This window comes from Anopheles ziemanni, chromosome 3 (genome assembly GCF_943734765.1).
Source record: "Anopheles ziemanni chromosome 3, idAnoZiCoDA_A2_x.2, whole genome shotgun sequence".
In the NCBI taxonomy this organism is placed as follows: Eukaryota; Metazoa; Arthropoda; class Insecta; order Diptera; family Culicidae; genus Anopheles; species Anopheles ziemanni.
In genome coordinates, this window is record NC_080706.1 from 13,339,902 (window position 1) to 13,362,804 (window position 22,903).

General features: G+C 50.2%; 2 protein-coding genes across 2 annotated transcripts in view; one reads left to right on the forward strand and one right to left on the reverse strand.

The window, feature by feature from the left end:
* LOC131289310 (protein crumbs) overlaps positions 1–3,401 on the forward strand; it is a 30,294-nt gene extending 26,893 nt beyond the window's left edge. Inside the window, exons 7-12 of the mRNA XM_058318541.1 lie at positions 84–1,234; positions 1,311–1,435; positions 1,505–1,749; positions 1,822–1,993; positions 2,150–2,221; positions 3,169–3,401. Coding sequence (XP_058174524.1) covers positions 84–1,234; positions 1,311–1,435; positions 1,505–1,749; positions 1,822–1,993; positions 2,150–2,221; positions 3,169–3,399 — 1,996 coding nt within the window. The 3' untranslated portion in view covers positions 3,400–3,401. The remainder of the gene's footprint in view (positions 1–83; positions 1,235–1,310; positions 1,436–1,504; positions 1,750–1,821; positions 1,994–2,149; positions 2,222–3,168) is intronic.
* A 4,248-nt stretch (positions 3,402–7,649) lies between these two features.
* On the reverse strand, positions 7,650–22,486 carry LOC131284113 (protein pecanex). The gene is made up of 10 exons (XM_058312968.1): positions 22,046–22,486; positions 12,390–17,955; positions 12,142–12,302; positions 11,911–12,067; positions 11,594–11,836; positions 11,361–11,513; positions 11,102–11,295; positions 10,331–11,029; positions 8,678–10,255; positions 7,650–8,267 (listed from the first exon to the last, which is right to left on the reverse strand). Exons 1-10 carry the CDS (start codon positions 22,196–22,198, stop codon positions 7,650–7,652), a joined length of 9,522 nt encoding a protein of 3,173 aa, XP_058168951.1. The 5' UTR covers positions 22,199–22,486.
* Between the last annotated feature and the right edge of the window lie 417 nt (positions 22,487–22,903).

Here is a 22,903-nt window from a genome sequence, read left to right on the forward strand (position 1 = left end):
TGCTCGATTTCTCGTTTTTCTACATGTTATTTCGATACAATATTATAAATTTTGTTAATTTGATATTCTCTCGTCACTTCCAGATGTACCTGTCCAAGAGGCTACAAGGGCAAATACTGCCAGGACATTCAGTTCTGCGAGCTGCAAAAGTGTCCGATGAATGCGACCTGCCAGAACCGGGACGCCGGCTACGAGTGCATCTCGAATATGACCTTCTACGATGACAAGGAACCGCTCGTGTACACGTTCGAGGATGCGGACCACAAGGAGATCAACATCGAGACGATCGAGATCTCGTACCGGACCAAGTTCGGTGGCACGCTGCTGTACGTCCATGATGGCGATATGTACTTCGAGATCTCCACTATCCGCAAGCTGGTCACGATCTCGTGGCTGCTGTCGAGCGATCTGCCCGAAACGCACCGCTTCGAGCGGGAGCTGGGTGACGACGATGACGATAGCTACGATTGGCACACCCTCTACGTAAGGGCGAGCTCGGGCGGCAACCTGGAGGCGGGCTGGAAGGGCTGGGAAACCGCCATCGATCCGCAGCCGAGTCTGACGGCTAGCATCGATTACTACGCGTTCCGGCACCTGTTCTCCGGCCGACGGCAGATCTACCTCGGCGGTATGCCGGCGACGGCACACATCGAGAACAACTCGGTGGTGGGCAGCGGGCTGGACAAGGGTTCCTCGTTCAAGGGTTGCCTCGGGGAGACGCGCGTCGGTGGCTACCTGCTGCCGTTCTTCCCCCACGAGGCCATCTACCCGGACACGTTCAACCTGACCGAGGCGCACTTTACACTCAACTCGAGCCAACCGGACCAGGGCTGCATCCTGTGCTTCCAGCAGTCGTGCAAGAACGGTGGCGTTTGTAGTAACCCTTCAGAGCAGTACGCATGCGATTGTCCGGCCGGTTACGAAAGCGACGATTGCTCCCAGAACATCGACGAGTGTCTGATGGCCAACTGCACCAACGGGGCCACTTGTGTGGACGGGGTGGCCAACTTTACCTGCCAGTGCGTCGAAGGCTACGAGGGCCGGCTGTGCGAGATCGAAATCAACGAGTGCGATTCCAACCCGTGCCAACACGGAGGCACCTGTCGGGATCTGCTGGCCGAGTTTGCTTGCACCTGCCCGGAGGAATACGCCGGACCGCAGTGCGAGGTGTTCCGATTGGTTACCTGCGAGAACACGCCCTGCCGCAATGGATCACGTTGTGTCGACGGTTACAGTGAGTCACCGGAATACGCAATTCGAAACGACATCAAAACGTTCTTGTAACATTCTTTATCTACTCCACACCACAGATATGACCACCGGAAACAACTTCACGTGTTCGTGCAGTGCCGGATTCGCGGGGCCACTGTGTGACACTCCGTTTTGCGCGATCGAACCCTGCCAAAACAGTGGCTTCTGTGAGACGGAAGCAATGGTAAGCATCGCAAACGACATACGGCAAAGAACTTTCAACTAAAAGTTGTCGCTTTCTCGCATCCCGCAGATTCCTGTATGCAGCTGCCAGCCCGGGTACGTCGGAACGTACTGTGAGACGGAGGTGAACGAGTGCGAATCGGCACCGTGCCAGAACGGTGGCCAGTGCGTCGATTTCATCAACGAGTATCGCTGCAACTGCACCGGCACCGGGTTCGATGGCAAGCACTGCGAGCAGGACATCAATGAGTGTCTCCAGGAGCGGATCAGCTGTGGTGGTCGAGGCGATTGCATCAACACGGAAGGTTCCTTCAGGTGCGATCAGGTGGAGGTTGCCATCGTTGAGCGAGCGAAATTATAACACCCCAATCGATTGCTTCATTGCAGGTGCCGCTGCGAGGAAGGCATGTGTGGGAAGGACTGCGCCCAGTTCGATCCGTGCCAGCAGAATCCTAGCATCTGCCTGAATGGTGGCATCTGCGTGGAGGATTGCGACAAGGAGCGACGGTACTATTGCAACTGCACCGGCGGCTACACCGGCGTCAACTGTTCCGAGCAGGTAAGCTAGCCGATCCGCAAAGCTTCTGCCTCCGACTGCTTAGAATGCACTCGCGTGAAATACGGGATCCTGCTGGAAGAAATCATCACCACAATCATCACATCGCATTTCTCATCTCACATTCTTTCTCTTTCGCGTCATCTCCGTCCCTTCTAGGCTGATAACACTATCAACGAGATAAGCTATCTGGACACGGTTTACTACTATGTGCATAACTTTGTGGGGAGTGTTCTATTCTTACTCTAATCAACTCTTTACGCACCGTAGACGAGTCTACGCCTCTCTGTACATGGTTTTGTTACGGATTTTATGTTATGTTTTTCCTCTCATGCTTTTCTAAATCTATAGAACTAACCGATAACAAGTTACAACTAACCCAAAAAATAACTTATATGGAGTATTTTAAAAATGTAGAAACGAAATAATCACTAAATTAGTTACGTATCGAGTAAATAACTAACAACTTAAGCATCTAGTCCGGGATAACAATACAAACACGTAAAATTGTTTTGTATTCAAATTCATCTTTCATTGATCAATTCATTTATGACAATGAAACCAATCATTAATAATATACTATCTCCATAAACTACACTCGATCTTAATACAGATATTTAAAAACCATGGAATTCTGCCGTTATAATTGTTCATTGGAGTTTTGGTTAAGTATTTTTGTGGTCCGATAACTGCTACAAAGCATATGAACCGATTGTATGATTTAAGAGCTTTTTAACAATTGAATCAGAAATGCTGTATTTTCGTCCTTGATTATTTCCGCTGATTACACCAAAAATTATTCGTTACACCGACTTTTTCAGTTCACCGGTTATCACTCTATTAAACTAGTTGGTTCGAATTGAGCAATTCGTTTTGTACTCAATTTTCGCATTTGAACTGCGCATTGATTTGTATTATTATTTCGTTGCTTGTTACATGACAAACAAAACTTTTAAATACTTCCCGTGTCGTTTAAATTGTTTATGATATGATTTAGGCACTTGAAAAATATGGGAAAAGGAAGTCCAATGGTACCGCCCTAATAATCTCCTTATCATCGTTGCATGTTTTTTTTTTTGATGAACGCTTTATTGCATGGTACAGCAAAGTATTCATAGCTTGTGATCTTCAAGTAGTAGAAAAGTAATGTTACTCTCTTTTCCCATTATACCCTACAGGCGACGCTTGAGGCGGAAGAAGCGTCGGGCGCAGACATTGTCATCATCGTGGTACCGGTCGTGATCGGTATTCTCATGATCGCCGGTGCCCTGATCGGAACGTTCCTGGTGATGGCCCGGAACAAGCGGGCAACCCGTGGAACCTACAGCCCGTCCGCGCAAGAGTACTGCAACCCAAGACTGGAGATGGACAACGTACTGAAGCCCCCACCGGAGGAGCGACTGATATAGAAGGGTGGAAAACGGTGCACCTCTTCCTTCTCCTTTACGTTTGTTTGTTTGTATCCTCCCGTTCCGTACGTTCCCCTCGGGTATGTGTGGCCACACACTCCATACATGTCATACATTCCACTAGGTAGGCAAATTACACTGCGTGCGCGTACGTGTAACGAAACTCAGCGAGAAGACAAGTGGTGCCTTCTTATACGTTCCATTTTACTGAACACGATAGACGACACCCCCGGACCTCGTCCTGCATTCCATTGCTAGCGATAAGAATAGAAAGGACACTCATTCTCCCACGAATCCCGAAACGGGTTTCTTCTGATTGTAAAAAGATAGTTTAGTTAACAATAGAGTATCGAGCATGAACGAAGGGTTTTTTTGTTTCTCTGTTAAGTATAAGGACACTATGACCCCGTCCCCCGGTGCCCGGTGTCCTCCGCCAACGTTCGCGTGCGGAAAGTGGTGCTTTTGATCCCCCTTTGATCGGTGGCTTTAGAGGGAAAGTTTTAAGTGGAAAGGGGGTTTAGTGTTTGTGTTTATTTTAAAACCGCTTCCGCCGACGACTACTGATTACATTGTGATATACACTGCGGAAAGTCGGCGAGTCTCTTCCGCCCCGCCCGATGCCCAGGAAGGGAGACGACGCAGGGCAACTGTTTGGACCAAGAAGGATATGGTTGCGGCCAAGCCAAGGTCGAACGTGAAAGGCATTTAGCCTAGACTATTTTTGTAAGAAATATATACCGTCCAATCAAATAATCAATAAACGATCTTTCCTGCTGGCTGACCGCACCTCACTTAAACAATTAAAAAAAAGTTGGATTAGACGAAGGGCAGGCAAAGGACAAACGACTCAAAATAAAATTTCCTCGCTCATCTGCTCGCGAGCCATCCAACCCTCTCCGTTCCTGTAGCAGATTAAACTAACATTCTAGGATTTAAATTATAAAACCTTCGAAATGTGCCTTCAAAATTATGCTTTTGGGAAATTGTAAAAAAGTTAAGCCTTGCACAGGAAAGTGGAGTGAAACAGCAGAAAGCAAGGAACAACTGCCTTCGATCATCTTCATGAGGTACGCTCAGGGGTTCGAAGTAAGAAGAATGTTATCTGTTACCGGTTTTCTTCGGCGCTTTGGGACGCTCCGTACTTCCTGCAACCAAATGCAAACTTTTATCGTAGATTAGGACACGGAGTAAAAAACCATAAAACTAATTTGTTTAGGATTTGGGTAAAATATTGCATCTCACAACATCGCAAAACAGCGGTTTCCGTCTCATCACTTCCAAAAGGCTTTCGTAATTTTTGCATGCAGCAGAGAGAAAAAAAACAATCATTTTTATAGTATGTATTTTACTCATTCGCGCATATGTGAAAACATTATCAGAGAAAAGTGGATCAATATTGTGTAAAGTAACACAGTAGGCAAAGATAAGCAACGTAATTTTATGCGATCGATAGTGTTCAAGCCGGATTGATATAACGAAGCGCTTGGGCGGAAAGGGCAAATAGTTAGTTAAAACAAAACAAAACTAAGGTAAGGATAGCGCAATGACTATGAGAAAGTGAGAACGAAAATAGAAAAAAAAATCAAATAAAAATTCAATGATTGATAACTTTCATCCTTCATGGTTTGATTTATGGTAAAGCCATATTTGAATAATATTCCTTAAACACTTCAACGAAAGAAATAAACTACGAAGTCGCGGCAAAGATACACTTTCGGATGGTATTTTCTCGTACTACTAGAAACAAAAGCCCCGATCATTGTTGAATGATAGAATTCGTATGTTTAATGTTTTCTTTTCCAGTTCTGTATTTTTAAAGAGTTTGTTCTTTTGTTTAAAAAAAAGGCATAACTTGTGAATCCATTTTCCAGATTTCCAAGAGCGAGAGTTTGATTATATTAGTTGTAACAGAAAAAATACTACCCATATCTTCAAGATTCAGGCTCCACACGTTGTCTACAAAACCCGTCCCCGATACTGTCGTCCCTGCTACCACCGTCGTGTTGTGTCGCACAAATCGTCCGAACGCTTCCTAGCGTGTCCATTGGCGTATATGTTTCTAAACTATCTTCCGATCGATGGTTTTAGGTGTTTTATTTAAAAAAAAAAGCGAGAAACAGTGGAACAAACCAACGCGTTTTAGTAGGTATTAAAAACAGTATTAAATCGTCTCCCCTCCCTGTCGTAATCTATCTCCTGCTTCAGTTCCCTATATATCCTCCTCCAAGCGGTTAACTCTGCAACCTCTAAGATATTACTTTGATAACAAACAATCGCGCAATCATTTTGCTAAACGTTTTCTCTTTGATGATCGGTGTTGTAAAGTAACTAACTAACTCGCTAACTAATCTAGAACTAATGTTGATCAATTCTCGAACAAACGTGGTTATCGTAACTTTGTGTTTGTGTGTTCGTGTGTGTGTGTGTCTTTCTCAACCCCACCAGAAGCGGTTCTATTTCAGATCGCTGTACATCTGCCTTAAATAACCCGTGTGGTTTTCTCTAGCACGCGTTTACAGCGCTACAACAATGCGCACACCGTGTTTTTGTCTATCGAACATCCTTTCGCCTTGTTCTTGTATGTATTCGTTTTGTTTATGTTGGGTAGTATGATCCTGCTGCTAGTTTATTCGGTTAGGACTTGTTTGCTTGTATACTCTAATTTCGTGATTTTTACATAATAATTTAACGAGTTTTCTTTAGTCAACATTGCGGATAGCGTTTGCTTTGCGCCGTCAATCTGCTCTACTTCAGTGCCATGGTCGCCTTCGTTTTCTACCTTGTTTTTTTTTTACTTGTTTTGTCATTCACCCTGTCACGAGTTTAGTTTAGTACACGTGTGTTTCCCGCCGCTCCTCTTACACCATGGACCTCCGCAAGACAGCAAACCCCAAGGGTGGCACTTCGTAATCCACTTCTTTGCCCCTTATGTCTTTGATTAAACTATTTTACAGCTTTCTTATATTGTTTTCGCTTAAACGTTAATTATCACATTTCATCGCGTCCTTTTACGGCTGGTCATTTTCTTTTAACGGTTTTCCACCACGCTCCCGACCCCGCTTCAACCCGGGTCGCAAAGGCCTTTGGGACCTTTACTCTCGCCTCTAACGATGCGCGTTTATTTACACACTTTTTGAATACGCAATTATTATTATTCCGAGCACCTTCTGGCCCCCCGGTGCTCGTTCAGTTCGTTGACGTAGTACGATCGATCGGTTTTCCGTTTTTCCAAGCCAACCCGCGGCCAAGTAAGCAAAACGTGAGCGTTTTTTAGCCTTCCCTGGGAACGCGTGTGCGGCTTTTTATTGTATCGTTTGCTAGCTAGTAAAAGTCGTTTAAAATTCTGGCATTATACGTGGAAATAACTAAACCACACAATGTAAAAAAAAATAAATGATCTACAATAGGAATAAAAGAACAAAGGATTTGTGTAAAAAATAATAATGATATAGAATGGAATCATCCTCTGAGCCCACAAGGAAATATACCTTCCCTCTGGCTTGGCTTGGTTCAACAATTACCTTAGCGGTTGATGACTAACGAAGATTCAACTCAACAGGTGCTCTGTGCGTATTTCCATCCGTAACAGGGTGAAAAGGAACTTCCTCTCCCAAAGGTTGAACAATTATTCGGTTCGGTTTACCAACCAACAAATATTAGAACGTAATAAAGTAACATTATCGAAAAACGGGGAACAATCGAGCCCCGGTGATGGAAAGTTTGGCATAAAACAAAAGCGAAACGTACGAGTTAAAGAATACCTAAGAATGGCGTCCGAGAAAAGGCATGCACATGCACAATACTTTGTTAGAAACTAGTTTGTCATACAGTTGACACGCTCACTCGTGGTACCCTAACCCCCGGTTGGATTGTTGGGGTTTGTTTGACGGGGTTTTCCAGGTGTAGGATGCATGTTGCTCCTAAACAGCCGATCGTCCTTCAAACCCGGCTTTGCCTATACGATCCCGTTTACCCTTTTCCTGTGTCTAGCTCTACATGTATAAGGCGATGATGAAACTAGCTATTTACAATTAAATTACACGGCTAGATCCTAGCGGAGGAGACCGTCCAGTGGCATTAAAACAGATTCCATCCGACGGGGCCCTAAAGGATGACCAAACAATGAACGCGGTCGGTGATTTTTTTGTATCGGTTAAGAACCACGGTAACGCCCAATGCTACAGATACAAGATTGATGTGCTTTTCGAGGATACTTCAAAGCACTGCGAGTGTCGTGTAGCAGCATATATTCAGTTCGTGCTTGCAGTAGCTGCCGCTTCGTCTGCTATTTCCGATTCACCTCGATCTTCTGACGCAGGCGTTGCTAATTGCTCTTTCTCCGGCTCACACTTCGTTTCCGTTTCTGTCTCCGTAACCGGAGGAACGGTGGAAGAGGTTACTTCCGGTACATCCGGTTCGGTTACACAATCACTATTGATGGCAGTCGTATTCGTTGCACTCGTTGCACACGGCACGATCGTTCGCTCTCCGGATGCACTGATGGGAGTGGTGACCTTATCCGCGCCGGAGGTGGACTCATCAACATCAGCAGACAGCAGTGGATCATCGATTGGAACGGTCGAGCTAGAAGAGACGAGCGTTTGCAGACCGGCCGTATTGTATTCCTTGACACCCTTCTCGCCGATCGGTACGTGCCGTGTGCCAATCTCCACCAGCAAGATCGTGTGGTTCACGTTCGAGCGGAAGTGATGGTCCGGATGGTTCGGCTGCCAGTAGTGCACGACGAGCCCTACCATCCCCTCCTGCGGGCACCAATCTTTCCACGACTGGCGGCCACCGCTGGCACGGAATTCTTCGTTCGGCCAGATCACGTCGATCCGGCGACCGAGATCAAGCGAGTCACAGATCTGTAACGAGTAATACGAAGTGAATAAGACATCATTCCGACCTGACCTTTTTTCGCTTTGAACACCGAACTAGAAGAGTAATGCACAGGGGCATCAAAAAACTAGAAGCGCTTAAAGATAGTCATCAAATATACTAAAAAGTAGTCGTTCCCAAAGTTATAGCATGTTGAAATAGAGCGGTCAAAATGACCGCTAAAAACATTTGGGACCGCAAGTTGATTCTCGGAACTAGTCAGACTTTAAGGAGAGCATTTTTTTATATTAAGTCGTTTTCGAGCGATTAAAAACGAAAATTACGAAGCGGTCAACATGACCCCTCTATGGATTCTTGCGTTATAGTCGAATGGAACTAACTCTAGCTGTATTAAAATACACACACTGAAATCTCCACAATTCAGAGGGCAACTAACCTGTGATGCATCAACAATAATAACCTTCCGGTTCAGGCCGATGGGCGGTGGACGAAGCTTCCAGTGTCGGTACGGATTAGCCGACGCTACCGCCGGCGTCTTGCCAAACAAATCCACGGTGGACGACTGTTCCGGTGGCGATAGGGTGAACATCAACGTTCCCGGGACACCCGGAATGCGACTTCCTGCGGCTGCCGCACCGCTCCCACTGGCCGTACCCGGCCCGCCGCTCGTATCGTCGATGTACCGCACTTTGAAACCCTCGACACCCGAAAACGATTCGATGAACAGACGCTGCTTGCGCGGCATCGTCGTACTTGGGCTGCCACCACCCGCCGTACTTTGGCTTTCATCGTCCGCTCCGGCCGAACTTTCGTTTCCGCTACCACCCGCTACCCCGCCGGAAGCGGACCCAACAGCCTCGCTCAGTACCTCCCGGAACGAGTCGCGCTTGTTGAGCTGCAGTGCGGTCCACTCGAGTCGGTCCTTGCTGGTACTGCCAAGGTTGCGCTTCGCTATCATACTCCTCTCGCGCACACCCGCTCCTCCCATCGCCGCCATCGCTTCCCGTTCGGCGTCACGCTCGCGGTTCAAAAACCCGGCCAGCAGCGTCGTACTGGTTGGCTTGTTGATGCTGGCCATACTGCCCCGTGCCGCGACCGCACCCGAGATCGACATATTCTGGCTACCGTACGACAGTGTGCCGGCCGTCCCGGAGAGCGTATTGTTCGGCGTCGGTGTGTTGCAATAAACGCCCTGCATCTCCGTCATCTCACCGTCGATGATCGTGGCACTGCCGCTACTGCAGCCCTCCCGACACCGCTGCCGAATGCGCTGCCAGCTGCGGATCAGCATCTGCTGGATCTTCTCCAGCGTGATCTCCCCGCCGACAATCCGGCACAGCTGAGCGTTCGTTTCCGCGTACGATGTGGTCAGCGGCGACACGTAGATCGGGTAACCGATCGGCTGATCGCACGACGAGTTGATTATATTGCGCAGCGCCTGTTTCGCGTTCTGAATACTGCCACGCTCCGGGTTCCGATTGCGCAGATAGATCAGCTCCTGCTGCTGGCCCGCCCAAAGCCCCCGCACACACTCGCGGTTCAGCTTGATGACGCGAAAGTTCAGGAAGCGCTTCGAAAGCCGTATCACCCGATACTCGTCCGACCCATCGTCCATGACGTGACGCAAGGCGAGCAGGTGAGGTGTCCCACGGAGGACCGCATTGCGCCACAGTGGATCGGCTTCGTGCGAAATGACCAGCTCCTTCGTGTGGAAATCGATGGCGTTGTACAGGTTGCTGTAGTCATCGTACTCATCCGGGCAGAGAAAGTGATCCTGATGAAGCTTCAACGACATCCGGACGGCCGGTGCAACGACACCATGCAGCAGCTCCATGTCGGCAAACACCCACTCATCGCGGGGACATGTAATGCGAAAGTCCCCCTTGAACAGCGCGTGCAGACCGTGCAGGAAAAACTCGACGTTACACGACGCACTGTGGCTGGCCGTTGCGAGCGTACGTCGTGCAAGCAGTGCCAGCGACATGCACAGCGAAGTCACCAGTGAGTCACGATTCTGTGGAAAGGATTCAAAAAGAAAAAAATGTATGCTGTAAAATCTTTCCGCCGGGTTTTCCTTCCTTCTACTTACCGAAACGAAGAATTGCTGCGTGTTGTTGGACGACCCATTCGTGGCCGTTGTGGTGGACGCACTTGCACCATTCGTCTGCGATGAGCCGGGTGTGGCCTCTGCACCATTCGAAGATGGTCCCCCAGCCATTCCACCGTTTCCATTGGTTCCACTCGATTCACCGCAATCCACATCAGCCTTACCGCCATCTGCACCCATCCACCCACCATCACCGGACCCGGCAGCCTTATCCTCCTTCTGCTCGACACCATCACGACCACCTTGACCCTCTGCTGTCCCCTTGTTCCCAGCGCCAACGCTCGTTGACGATGAAACCATACAGTTTCCTCCACCGGATGGGGTCGCGGCCACCGTTGTTGTGGTGTTGGTTGTTGCTCCTGCTGCTGCTGAAACATTCCCTTGTCCTTGCCCTTGCTGCGGCTGCTGCTGTTTGTCCGGACCACGATCGTGCGTGGCAGCATGAAGTTGTTGACGTTTTTTGTCACTACAGAACTGAATCCAATCACCGTACACACACCAAAAGCTGGCTCGCGTTATTCCGGCCGCCCGATAGTCGTAATCGTCGTCCAAATTGTTGTTGAACACCGGATCTAGGTCCACGAACTGCCGGTCCGTGGTGTGTTCGAGCGCTTCCTCGATCGCCTTTGACGTTAGCCAACGGAGGAGCTTCGGCGAGCGAAGTGTGTAAAAAATTATGCTCTGGAAGAAAAAGTTGCTGGTTAGTTATCGACAGGGAGAGAGATGATCATTCCAGTGAATATTCGAACTCACCTTAACATAGTACGAAATTAGAACCTTCCGAAACTCAAACACCTGCAGCGTTGCTGTGGCCGAGTTGTCCGAGATGGAGTATCCCTCCAGGACGTACTTGGATGCCATCACCTGCCAGGCGAGCCAGCGAGTCGTAAACATGGCATTAGCACTCAACATTCGCGGCAAATGGCCGATCGTACAGCAGCAACATCCTACAAAGGAAGAAAACCAATATAGATTAGCAACTGGACAATAATTGCAAACTATTCAATCATACCAATATTATCCTCCACCTCCTCTGAGATTGCTTCAACTTCCCGCTGCTGGCAGTAGGTACCACGGAACTCGAGACCGCGCATCTGAAACGTACACAGTCCGTTCCCCAGCTCAATGATGTGCACGAGACAGTTGAGATAATCCGAGGCAAGCACTGAAAGAGTGAGAAGGACCGGAATGGGTTAGAAATTTCACAAAAAATTGATCGTCAAATGAAATCGTCTTTAACCTTACCAAAGCAATCTCCTTGACTGACGTTTCCCCAGCGGCCCATCATCAAATCGCCACACAGCGAGTGCTGCAGCGAGCGGGTCAGGTGCTCGTAGAAGATGCTGTTGAGATTGTTATCGTCCGCACCGAGATCGCGCTCGAGCTGCGAGCTCAGCCGGGTGTTGGAGTGATCGATCCGGCGGGTATTGTAATCGCGCTCCCAGAACTTAATCGGGCGTACGTACGAGGTAAGAAATATGGCACTTCCTAAGGGCGGGGAAGAAGCGAATGGATTCATAAGTAAAGATCGCTTTGGAATAACCTTTCTCATTGGTACTTACCGAGGAATGGATTTAAGGGTGTCGATAGGACCGCACTGATCGCCGTCTGCAGGAAAAGCATCGCCGAGTGGGGTACACTGAACGGCTGGGCGAACGCATGGAACGCCGATCCCCACGTTATTTGCCACGGTGCGATATAGGTGACGACGAATTGAAGCTACCGGACGAGGATTGATAATAAAGATTAAATTTAAAAACACCATTGCGTGGCAGAGATGGCATCCTTCTCACCTTTAATAGAAACTCCGCCACCTTCCGGTACAGGATCGAAATGAGAAAGTAATCGAAGAGGAACGTCTCGCTGGACATTTTGTAGTCGAGGCGAAAAAATAGCACCGTAAAGATGAGTATGATGTACTGGCTGCCCACATCGGAATAGGCATTTCGAACACCTTTGAAAGGAGAATCGTACAAAGTTTATGGATGAAAATAAGAAATGCTCCCAGGTTGGAAAACCTACACCTACACCCCCGACTTACACTTTAGACTGCACACCACGATTAACAGCGTGCCGAGCGTTAGCCCGAACTTGTCCACAATCAGCACCGCATCGGCCGTCAGCGCACTGACAAAGATCAGCGGGTAGAGGATGTTCCGCTCGAAGAAACACAGCAGCACGTACATCGTCTCGAACCACATAATCTTCGAGAGGTTCTGCACCTCGAACAGGCCGAATTCGTCCGGTTTCAGAATCGGCTTGGCGATGCACAGCCACGGCAGGTGCTTGCGCAACTGCGGCACGATGTAGTGCACGAGAAACCCCAACAGGCAGGCGCCCGTGTGCAGCACGTAGTTAATTTCCGGCTGCAGCACCGTAAACACCGTACTGCAGTGAAGGCTAAAGGTGGCCAGCGACAGGACGGCGCAAACGACGGCATCGTTCTTTAGCCGGGCCGTCACCGTGTCCTGCAGTTTCCGGGGCAGTGGGTCGTCCAGCTCCTTCGAGCCACCACCATCGCCTCCTCCCCCTCGACCACCCGCCTCTTCGTCAAAGTCCCGGTTCATCTCGTCCGTCGAGCGTGCCGTCGATGACTCTGCTCCCGCACTCGATCGCCTCAGTTCTCCACCGACACCGGCACCTGCCCCCCCTTCGTCTTTGCCGTCGTCGCACGAATCGGACGATAGCTTCGAATCCGCCTTGCTCGACGCGTCCGAATCGTAGTCCGAGTGCGTCAACAGGTTCGACTTGATCACCGCCCAGAAGTACGTGAAGTCGCTGGTACAGCGCGACAGGTGATACGCCACCGTCACCAGGCACGCACAGTACATCGAGAACAGTACGTGCTGCGTACCGGTCTCCGATAGCGCCCCATAGACGAGCCCATACAGCAGCGTACATGCGACGATCGAGCGCACGACCGAAAGGAACGACGCGAGCAAACTGCACGAAGCGTTGCTCCCGAACAGATGCATATCGATCTGCTCCAGCGCGTACATCGTGAACGTGTTGATCTGCGGGAACAGACCCAAGCTGAACAGGAACGGAAACGCAAGGATCACCACCGACAGCACACTCTGCGCCGACTGGAGGAAGGTGATGATCGAGATTGGGAAACCAAACAGGACGATCGATAGCGGTGCTCGGGCTCCCCCCGCAATGCCCAGCTCCAGCTCGTACTCGCGCAACAGCCTGTGCACAATGAGCAGTAACGCGCAGCACAGACAAAAGTAAACCGGCCGCGAGTAGGTGACGGTTTTGTTGAACCCATGGATCGGCGAAGCGGCGTCCGGTTGGACACTCTTCAGCAGCGAATACTGACTACCGGCGATCACGAAGCAGAAGATGAACGCGTACAGATCCTCGTAGAACTTGAGGTACAGCACGAGCGAACCAAGCAGCGACACCAGCGTGCAGAGTGCAATCGCTAGCACCACCTGCGCCCAGCTTGTGTCACGATCGAACAACGCCAGCAGCTGCAGCCGATTCATCGAGATATTCAGGTGCTCGCGGAAGCAGAGGAACTTTAGTGGAAACCGATAGTACCGCTTCGGGCGTACCACCTTGGCGGCACTCACACCACCGCCACCGGTGGTCGTTTCACCGTACTGCACGACATCGATGGTGCTCTGGCCACGCGAAAGACTACAATCCGTCGACGCCACCAGTGCCTTATCGACGATCCCGCTTCCCGAGTTGATCGAGGCACTGTTAAAGTCATCCACCGTCGAAGACATCATTCCCACCGTAGCTCCCCCACCGGAGGCCGACGTTGAGGCGAGTCCACTTCCCACACCTCCGACCCCACCTACACCAGTTCCTCCACTGGTCGATGGACCACTGATGCTGATCGTACGATGGTGGTGATGATGATGCATATGCGAATGCGCGTGCAGATGATGGTTGAGCGTACTGAAGCGCTCCTTGATCACATTGGCCGCACAATGCAGCCACCGGTCGGAATCTCCCGTTACGTAAAAGTTCATCGGGACCTCACCGACACTGCCGGACATCAGTTCGTTGCAAAGCACACGTGCATTACCGTTGCCCGTGCCATTGCCTCCCGCAGCGGAATTGGCCATCGCAGCTATCGACTGTAGTCGGGCCTGCTGGTGTTGACTTTCCAATGTTTCCAAGTAATAGCTACTATTATTGTTATTGTTGTGGTTGTTGTTGTTATCGTCGTCCCGCCAAAAGTCTGCGCCCGGTGTGGCCACCGCACCGGTCGATGATCCGGACGCACCACCACCGCCCCCGTTATCGACACCGTCGGATGGTTTCAGCATACGCAAACGGCAGTTCAGCTGCCGATACGGACGCGTGGCAGGCAGTGGCACTGGCCGACGAAAGGTGAACCCATTGGCCGTTTGTTGCTCCGAGAGTGCGCTGTTTCCGGGCAGATAGATCGGTGGAATGGCCACGTCGGAACGGTAGTTGAGAAACGTAATCAACGGGGCGGCGGTTGAATTCTCCGGAATACGCTCCGCCGAAAGCCTCTGCGAGAGCGTCCGATTGTACGCCTTGCTGCTCGCGTTCGGATAGTTATCCTCCACGCTTAATCGACGCGCACCCATATACATCCCCCCGGACGGGGGTGTCGTCGTCTTCGGAATGGCACCCAAACTACTACGCTGTCCTAACGAAACCGTCCCTTCTGTCGAAGCACTCGCAGCTCCCTCGCCAATCAGCTTCGTCATACCGCTGGGGCCCGGAAGTTGCGGTTCCGATTCGCTACTTCCAACCGTGGCCGCATCGGACGCACCGCCTCCGTCACGAGCCGTTTGCTCCTTCACGATCAGCAGATCCTTCGAGCTGGCACTAGCCTGCTCCCAATCGCTCGACGAGTGGCACGTCATTTCGTCGAACGTTTTCATCGTCGACCGGAGTAGCTTGTGGTGCGGACCACCCTCAGTCCCACCCCCCGTCGTACTGATCGTCGGACTGGAGGACGTTTTCTTCACCTCGCTGGCTAGCTTCTGCGTCACCACCGCACAACAAGAGCCATTTTTCGCCTCCACAATGCTTCCTCCCGCATGGGCCGATGCCGTTCCGACCAGCTGCTCGGAGTTCGTTCGATGAGCCCGAGGCTCCAGCAGAGGCGATCGCGATCCGGCATTGTTTTCCGTGTCGGAATCGGTTGACTGAAGGCCCGCATCTTGAGCATCGAGATCGGATTCGTCCGCCGGATCGTCGAGCGCAATCACAGCCATCCCCGATGCGGGTAAACGTTGCTGTTCTTGCTGCTGCTGCTGTTGCTGTTGGATTTGCTTCTGCTGATGGTGCAACCTACGAAGTTGATCGTGTCGCGTAAGATCCTCCTCGCTGTCCGCTATCCGGCCGTGCAGTTTCCGTCCATCATCTTCCGCTTCCGCTTTGTGTTTGGCAGCTCCTTCGACTCGATCGCCACAGCTATTCACCTGATCTACAAGTGCGTCTTCGCCACCGTCCACATCCACAGCTTCCATCGCGCCATCGTCTTCCTCTTCGTCATCCTCATCGCCATCGTCTTCCTCCTCGTCTTCGTCCTCCTCGTCTTCCTCTTCCCGGTCCTCGTCATCCTCGTCATCTTCCAACCCTTCGTCCGAGTCCGAGTGAAGATCGAACCTTTGTACCGGTGTCTTATCATCCAGCGCCATCCTTCCACCGCTACTACTCTTGATGGGCGTACTTTCGTCCGACTGCTCCGCGATCGGATACACCGGTTCCATTCCGGCCCCTCCGCTCGATACTCCCTCATCCACCCGGGCCGGTTGACCATCGGCACCGTCGCAGACGTCCACCAACCCGGATCCACTGCTTCCTTCGTTGGACTTAGTAAACAAGTTCAGGTACGGATTGCGCGACAAGCTTTTGCTAGGCGGAGGCAGCACTGTGTGGCGCGGGTTTCGCAGCGTCTGCCCACCGATTACCTCCACACTGTTGGGGTGCGTTGGCGTGAGGTTGGGAATCGAGGCCGGACTGCAGCAAATCTCCAGCGCCGCGCTCTTGATCCTGCGCACCGACGTTAGCGAACGCGGCATTGGACGTCCCGTGGCACCACCGGCACCGGTCGTGTTGGTTGTGTTCGAGTGACGCCGCCGTTTACTGGACGAAGGGACACCTTCTCCGGTGCCCCCGTCATTCGATCCGTTGTTCCGTCCACCGCCACCACTAGATCCGATCGCTCCGGCGACGGCACTGCTGCTACTGCTCGCTACCGTTGGCAACTGCAAGGCCGACATGGTGCTACTCGAGTCCCTCCGGATCGGTGGAGTGGCCTGATGCAGCAGATACCCGGTGGTACCCTTCCCACTGCCGTTGGTCGACTCGTTTCCTCCACTCGGATCGGCGCTCGCCAGCTGTACGGCCGATTTCGTGTAGCTGTGGTCCATGTACAGATCTGGTTCGCGATTCTGCAGCGCCAGCAGATGATGATGGTGATGATGGTGATGGTGATGGTGCGAGAGCTGATGGTTGCGAAACAACGACATTATCGATTTGTTGCTCTGATCGTCCGAACTTAGGTGCCTTTGCAGCTGCATACCACCTCCCTCGTGACCCACACCTCCACTGCTGCCTCCCCGTTGACGGCGATTGCGCGTCCCATCTGACACATCTCCGTGTACCGTTCCTTCCCCTCTCCCAGCCCCTCCGCCCGTCGCATTATCCGCACCCATACCGAGCTTCTCGGAATCGAGCGAAATCTGACGCTGCAGCTGGGTGTTCATGAAGCGCTGCTTCCGCTTCGATTTGTACTGATGCCGCCGGAGCGACGCGTTCGACTGGGCACCTACCATGCGCGTACTACCCGGAAAGTGGTCCTTCGTGCGGCCACTTTCACCGCCACCCTTCGGTTGATCACCGAATTCGCGCGTCATCTCGCGCACGACCGTCTCGAGCACGAGCTCGGAAAAGCGCTCCTGGTTCGGCGTCGACAGCGAACGCTTGTGGGTGGCCGTATTGCACACGTCCGCCGAGTGCGTTTGCACCGTGTTACATCGCACGATCGACCCGCTGCCCACAATCGGACCGTACGGCGTTTCACTGTTCGCTTCCGCCACGTGGTTGCTCCGGAAGCAGGTGTCACTGCAGGCGGCCGACGCCGGGATCGAGTCATGCCTGCCGGCCGCCCCGCCACCACTCAACCCACTATCGCTCGACTCGGAGCTGTTCTTCCGGTGTACGTCCACCTTCAGGTCGATCGTGCTCGTCACCTGCTCCTGGTAGTCGATCGAGATCGCACTGTTGGCGTAGCTGTTCTCGTCGCTGTGCTGGTGTTCGACGGACGTGCGCGACGACACGTTGACCGGGGGTGTGCCCCCGCCGCCACCGACACCACCCACACCCCCGCCGCCCACCTGCCCCGTGCCGAGCATTTGCATCTCCATCCCCGGCTCGTCATCGTCCTCGACCGTTTCGTGCGGTACCTTCCCCGCTCCACCCGGACCGCCGAGCCCTCCGCCCACCAGACCGCTGCCACTGCCCGGCTTCTTCAGATTCGTTTCGGACAGCGTACGGGCCCGGTCATACATCCGATGCAGCGCCACGTTCACCGTCTTGAAGAAGGTGATGATGATCGCGATCAGCACGCAATAGACGCTCCATACTGCTACGGTGGTGGGAAAGTACTGCAAAGAGAGAAACAGGCGCACCGTTACTGATAGTGAGTAATTTTTATTGACAAAATTATGGCCATTTTTATTATAATTCCCCACTAAACATGGAAAATGAACGCGGTGTCTCCGGGGTTATCGCACATTGCACCTCTCCGCTCCTTCCGGGTATCAGCCGAGTTGCTATTTTTAGCCACACGATTACTCATTCACCAACAAACAACATTAAACATAATGTACGCGCCACCACCATTCTGTGTAATGCAAAGCCCGGTGACACGGAAGATAGATAGCTTATCTACCGATGCAACTACCGGGGGGCGATTGGAACGACCGATTCGTTAGCTTCGGTGACTCGGCAGAACGCACATAACAACCTGAGATGTTTCAAGTCGTTTTTGTCAACATACAACCATAAATAGATGGCTGCTGAGAGTGTCAGTAGAGCGAGAGAAACCTTTGTATTGGAGGTATCCTATTTAATTTATTAAACAAGTCAATTTCGATCGTTAGGAGCGTTGTTGAACACTTATTCGTGTTTATAACTATAATCAACTAGAAAAGGTAATCACGGATTACTTTGAAGGGATTGAGCCTGTTTTTGACGTTATAATTAAAAAGGTAATAAACTCTTGTTACTAATTGTTGGTACATGTTATCACAACCCAAAGAAGACCATTAAACATTCATGCACTCAAGCATAAAACATTCGTCTAGAACAGAAGTCGGCAAAGTCCGGTCCACCAACTGATTTTATCCGGCCTTTTTTTAAAGAAAATTTTAATGTTTCATACAAAAAACCCATCTCAATTTTTATCGGCTTTGTTCCCGATGTCAGATTTGTTTTCTTCCCAAAAGTGAAAATTAAAATTGTTGAACAAGCTATATCTGTTGGTATAAGTTGAAAAAAAAAACAATATTCAACGAACATAAGTTTGAAAATGTTCAAAAAAGTTTAATGATAAAATTTCAAATATTTTATCTTTTACCACATTTTATGTAACTTTACTATATAAAAGATGATACTCCATTTAAAAGGGTACTACTTTGAATACATTAAGTCATCGCCCGCTTTCGGTTTCCTTTTTAACATCTGGTTCTTTTTAGGAAATGTATGCCGTCCCCTAGGCTAGAGCAATTTTTGTTTAAGAAATCCATTCAATATAAAACGTACTTCAATCATTCCTTCCTGAGGCCATCCTTTATCCATAACACTTGTCAGCATCAACATATCCAAAGGAGAATTTTTTTTTTTTAAATAAAGCAAGGGAACTGAAAGACCAGTTCTGTTGAGTACACAGTACTGTTAAACGCGTTACACAAAAAGGTAAACAGATAATCGTAAACCAACAAACGCATTTACAGGCGCGCTGCTAATACGTAGCAGGAAAAAAAAAACGGTGACATGTTAACTCGTTATCTTTCTCCACGTGTTGTGCGGACGCCTTGGCGACACACACCGCGTGTCCGTTAAGGTGGAAAAATCAACCAGAAATAATCGACCGCAGTCGCATTTCGTCTAAGTTCCGTCCTTTGGAACGGTCCCGGCCACTGACGCAAGAGTGCCCTCGTTAATCGCAACGGCCGGTGCATAACGATGTAGCACAAAGACACGAGCATACAACACGCGGTCCAGCCCAAGAACGGGTGGTGGCCACCGGATCGAGAGGACGCGAGAAATGAAAGTGCGAACAGGTCGCCACCACCGCGTGGCCATCACCATCATCATCATGTGCTCGGAAAGAGCGTTCCGAGTAATGCAATCGTCTCCATTCCTTCACCCGCACATTCGCCTCCGAACCGCGACCGCGTAGATGTACGGGTTCGTTGGTTGTGTTGCCGGCACGAATGCGTTACGGTGGGGGGGAGGGGGGGCTAGGACTAGTTTACGCCGTCGCGCTTATTACCGTCAACCTTCTCTCGGTGGCACACGGAACCGGACGACTCGGGGAGATGGTGCCATATTGCCGGTGGGCAGGATTTGGCGGAGGTTTTAGAAAGGAAATTAGAGAAGAAAACAAGGAGGTGCAAAATAGATTAAGCGCTAGTAACAGCTACGCAGTCACAGAAGACCCAGAGGGGGTAGAGAGAAAGAGAGAGTTTGTATAAACTACTGGAATACCGGTTGCCAGGAACTTATTTCGCGAACGTCCAACAACAATTGAAACCCACGAACATCGGTCGCATCTTTTTCTGGGTTGCTGGAAAAGGTGAATGAATGCAAATGCAAGTTCATAAAAGGTGAAAGATGTTTAACAATTTACTAATGGCACTTGAAGTTGATTTTATGGTTTATTATATTGTTCGTTGGTGATTGCATCTCCAACTGTTAAACGCATTTTGTTAATAGATTTTCCTGCACATGAACTTGCCATGTCTCTGGCATTACTTTAAAACGTACCACGTTCAAATTTATTTCCCGATTAAATATTTACAGAAAACCCCGTTCAGCTTGGTTAATTGTGTGTTGAATGGTTGAAGGAAGATCAATTCAACAATTCAAAATCCACGTCGTTTTAGAATGCATCCCGAACGTCTTGATAAAGAAGGTGCATATTATAAACTTCATAAATTAATTAGTTTTCACACATGGTTTGGAGACAATATGTTTCACATACATACACATACAACCCATTTGAAGCCAACCTAATACCGGTACGTTGTTGCACAGTAGCATCGGGATTCGACCTTGGTGCTGGCAATAGCAAGCAGCAGAGCAGCACCGAGACTCAAAACTGGCAGCTTCGCGAGCTTTGTCTGGGAAAAGTGCATCGCATCTAATGTCAAGAGCGAACCGTGGAAGAAACCGTGGTGATGGAATTAATTCGCCACGGTTTGGTGCGTGCAGGGCAGGCAGCAGCAAGTACGGTGGTATCCATTACTTCCAGCTGACGGTCGGATGTGCATTATCAATTAAGAGACCAAATGCGTTTTAAGCTCGAACGAACGAACAAACGAATGCATCGCCGACGAGAGCAAAATGCGGTGAATAAAAATGATAAAACTCTTGCATGAAAGATAGCCACCGCTAATCCTTCGCCGGGGCATGGGGTTTTTTTATTTCTCCATTTCGCTGTCCATCAGGGAACAAATCTTGCCGAATCATCGTCGCTTATCAGGCCCAAAAATTGTATGCTAAAAAGATAAGCGAACGCACGACCAAAAACTGGGGAGATGTTTCTCCTACGATGTAATCCATCGAAATGGAAGACGTCCCATTTGCGAAATCTGCCCCTATAACGCCAATATAGCATCACTGTCCTCAATTTATCCCCAACACCATCACCGGGTAGGGGTGAGCGATAGCGAGCTCGGCTCAAGAACCATATTATGAAACAAGGCCATGGTCAAGTGTAATAGCTTGGCAAAGGTGGCTCGCTGGCTGGCAGCATTAAGTAACCTACTACTACGAATCTACTTGAATCAATCGACACAGAAACAACGGTCGTCCGACACACGCCGCACCTATCTCCAATAATTACGTGAGCGTTAAGGGAGCGCGGGCGTACGTCTGTGCACTTCTCTCGCATTAATGCAAGTAGCAAATGCACATTCCCTTGCCTGCAGCTTCTGCATTCTGGTGGGGTGGTTTCAATTGTGTATACGCATGTTTCTTCCCGCACGTCGTCGAGTCGTGTGCCCATCAAATGTTGAACACTTATCGTCGACCTCTATTGGTGGTCAATTTTAGCAGATACTCGTTCTCCGATCGGACATTTGAACAGTGTTTGATGTGCCCTTCTTTCCCGTCGTCCCAGTTAATCGACATCACGTGAGAGCAAATACTGTTTGCCCTCCTTCTTTTCAGGGCCCTTTTTGAATCGAACCGTTTCTTTTCTCCGCCTCAGATGGGTTAGATGCCACTTTGTTACATTCGTTTAGCATCGGGAACACGCTGAAGGTCGGTAACGTAAATGAGAATGTTTGTCAATTGATTTGATGATCGACAATTACAAAGCCGTCACAGGCCACCGTCGGCTCCGATGATCGAGATGCTTCATCTTGAGGAAAAAAAAACATTCTACCACTTCCCCCGGCGTTTCGTACCGTGCCTTCTATGTGGCGGGTTTATAGCATGAATCATCTGCGACTGGCGACAACTTACCATGTAGATGATGAACGGGAGGAACAACAGAAACAACCAAATGTACAGATGGACGGCATTGCAGAAGACATTCTGATGCACGTCGTAGTACCAGCCACCGGTCAGGCTGGCGAGCACTCCCTGGCGCAGGATTTCCAACGTTTGCGAACCCATTGCTGCTCGTTCATTGCATACTGCTGCTCGGCGGCCACCGTTTGCTGCCGTGCCGTGGCCGCACCGTATCCGTCCCTGCTGCCGACCAGTGTTGTGTTACCATTCGTGTTAGTGTGCTACCATGCCAGCCACACGGCGCGACGGTCAACGTAGCTGTTTTGCAGCTCAGAACCGGATCGCGTTCGATTGACGTAGTCGCTCCGGATTTTCACAACGTTGCTGCTGCTTTGGATTTGAAACGTGGGCTACTTTGGTATTTCCTCTGACCATTCGTTTTGTCAGATCGAAAACAACAAACTCTTTTTTTTCTCGCTGGTGCCAACACACGCGCACGCATTCGCTCGTACGACCTCGACGCACTATTTATTTTTGCGACCCAAACACTGCCTCACACTTCACTCCACGAACCTCACAGCCAAAAGGCCTCGAAGGAGCGTGATGGCGTGTTGCCTCTTTCTTCTACCGCGGAACTAATCAACTTTCTTTCAATCGCACTCCACTTCCTGCTTACTGCTGGCTCACTCGGCATGCTTTAGCGCCGTAGTACCGCGCGCACTTCACCATCCGACCATTTATCCGAATGTTTTCGTACGTGCCCGCAAGGAAAAGATTCCGTGCACATCCACACGGCCTTCCCAAAACCGGACCTGCGTTCGACTTGAGATCTGCGATTTTCCTACCACCGCACGATGCACTTTCTCAAAA

Excerpts from the sequence above, each read along its gene's own strand:
- LOC131284113 (XM_058312968.1), bottom strand. The coding sequence starts at position 22,198 with ATGGGTTCGCAAACGTTGGAAATCCTGCGCCAGGGAGTGCTCGCCAGC. Across the intron at positions 12,068-12,141 it reads TGGCGGAGTTTCTATTAAAG|CTTCAATTCGTCGTCACCTA; the intron begins GTGAGAAGGATG and ends CTCGTCCGGTAG. Across the intron at positions 11,837-11,910 it reads ACCCTTAAATCCATTCCTCG|GAAGTGCCATATTTCTTACC; the intron begins GTAAGTACCAAT and ends CCCCGCCCTTAG.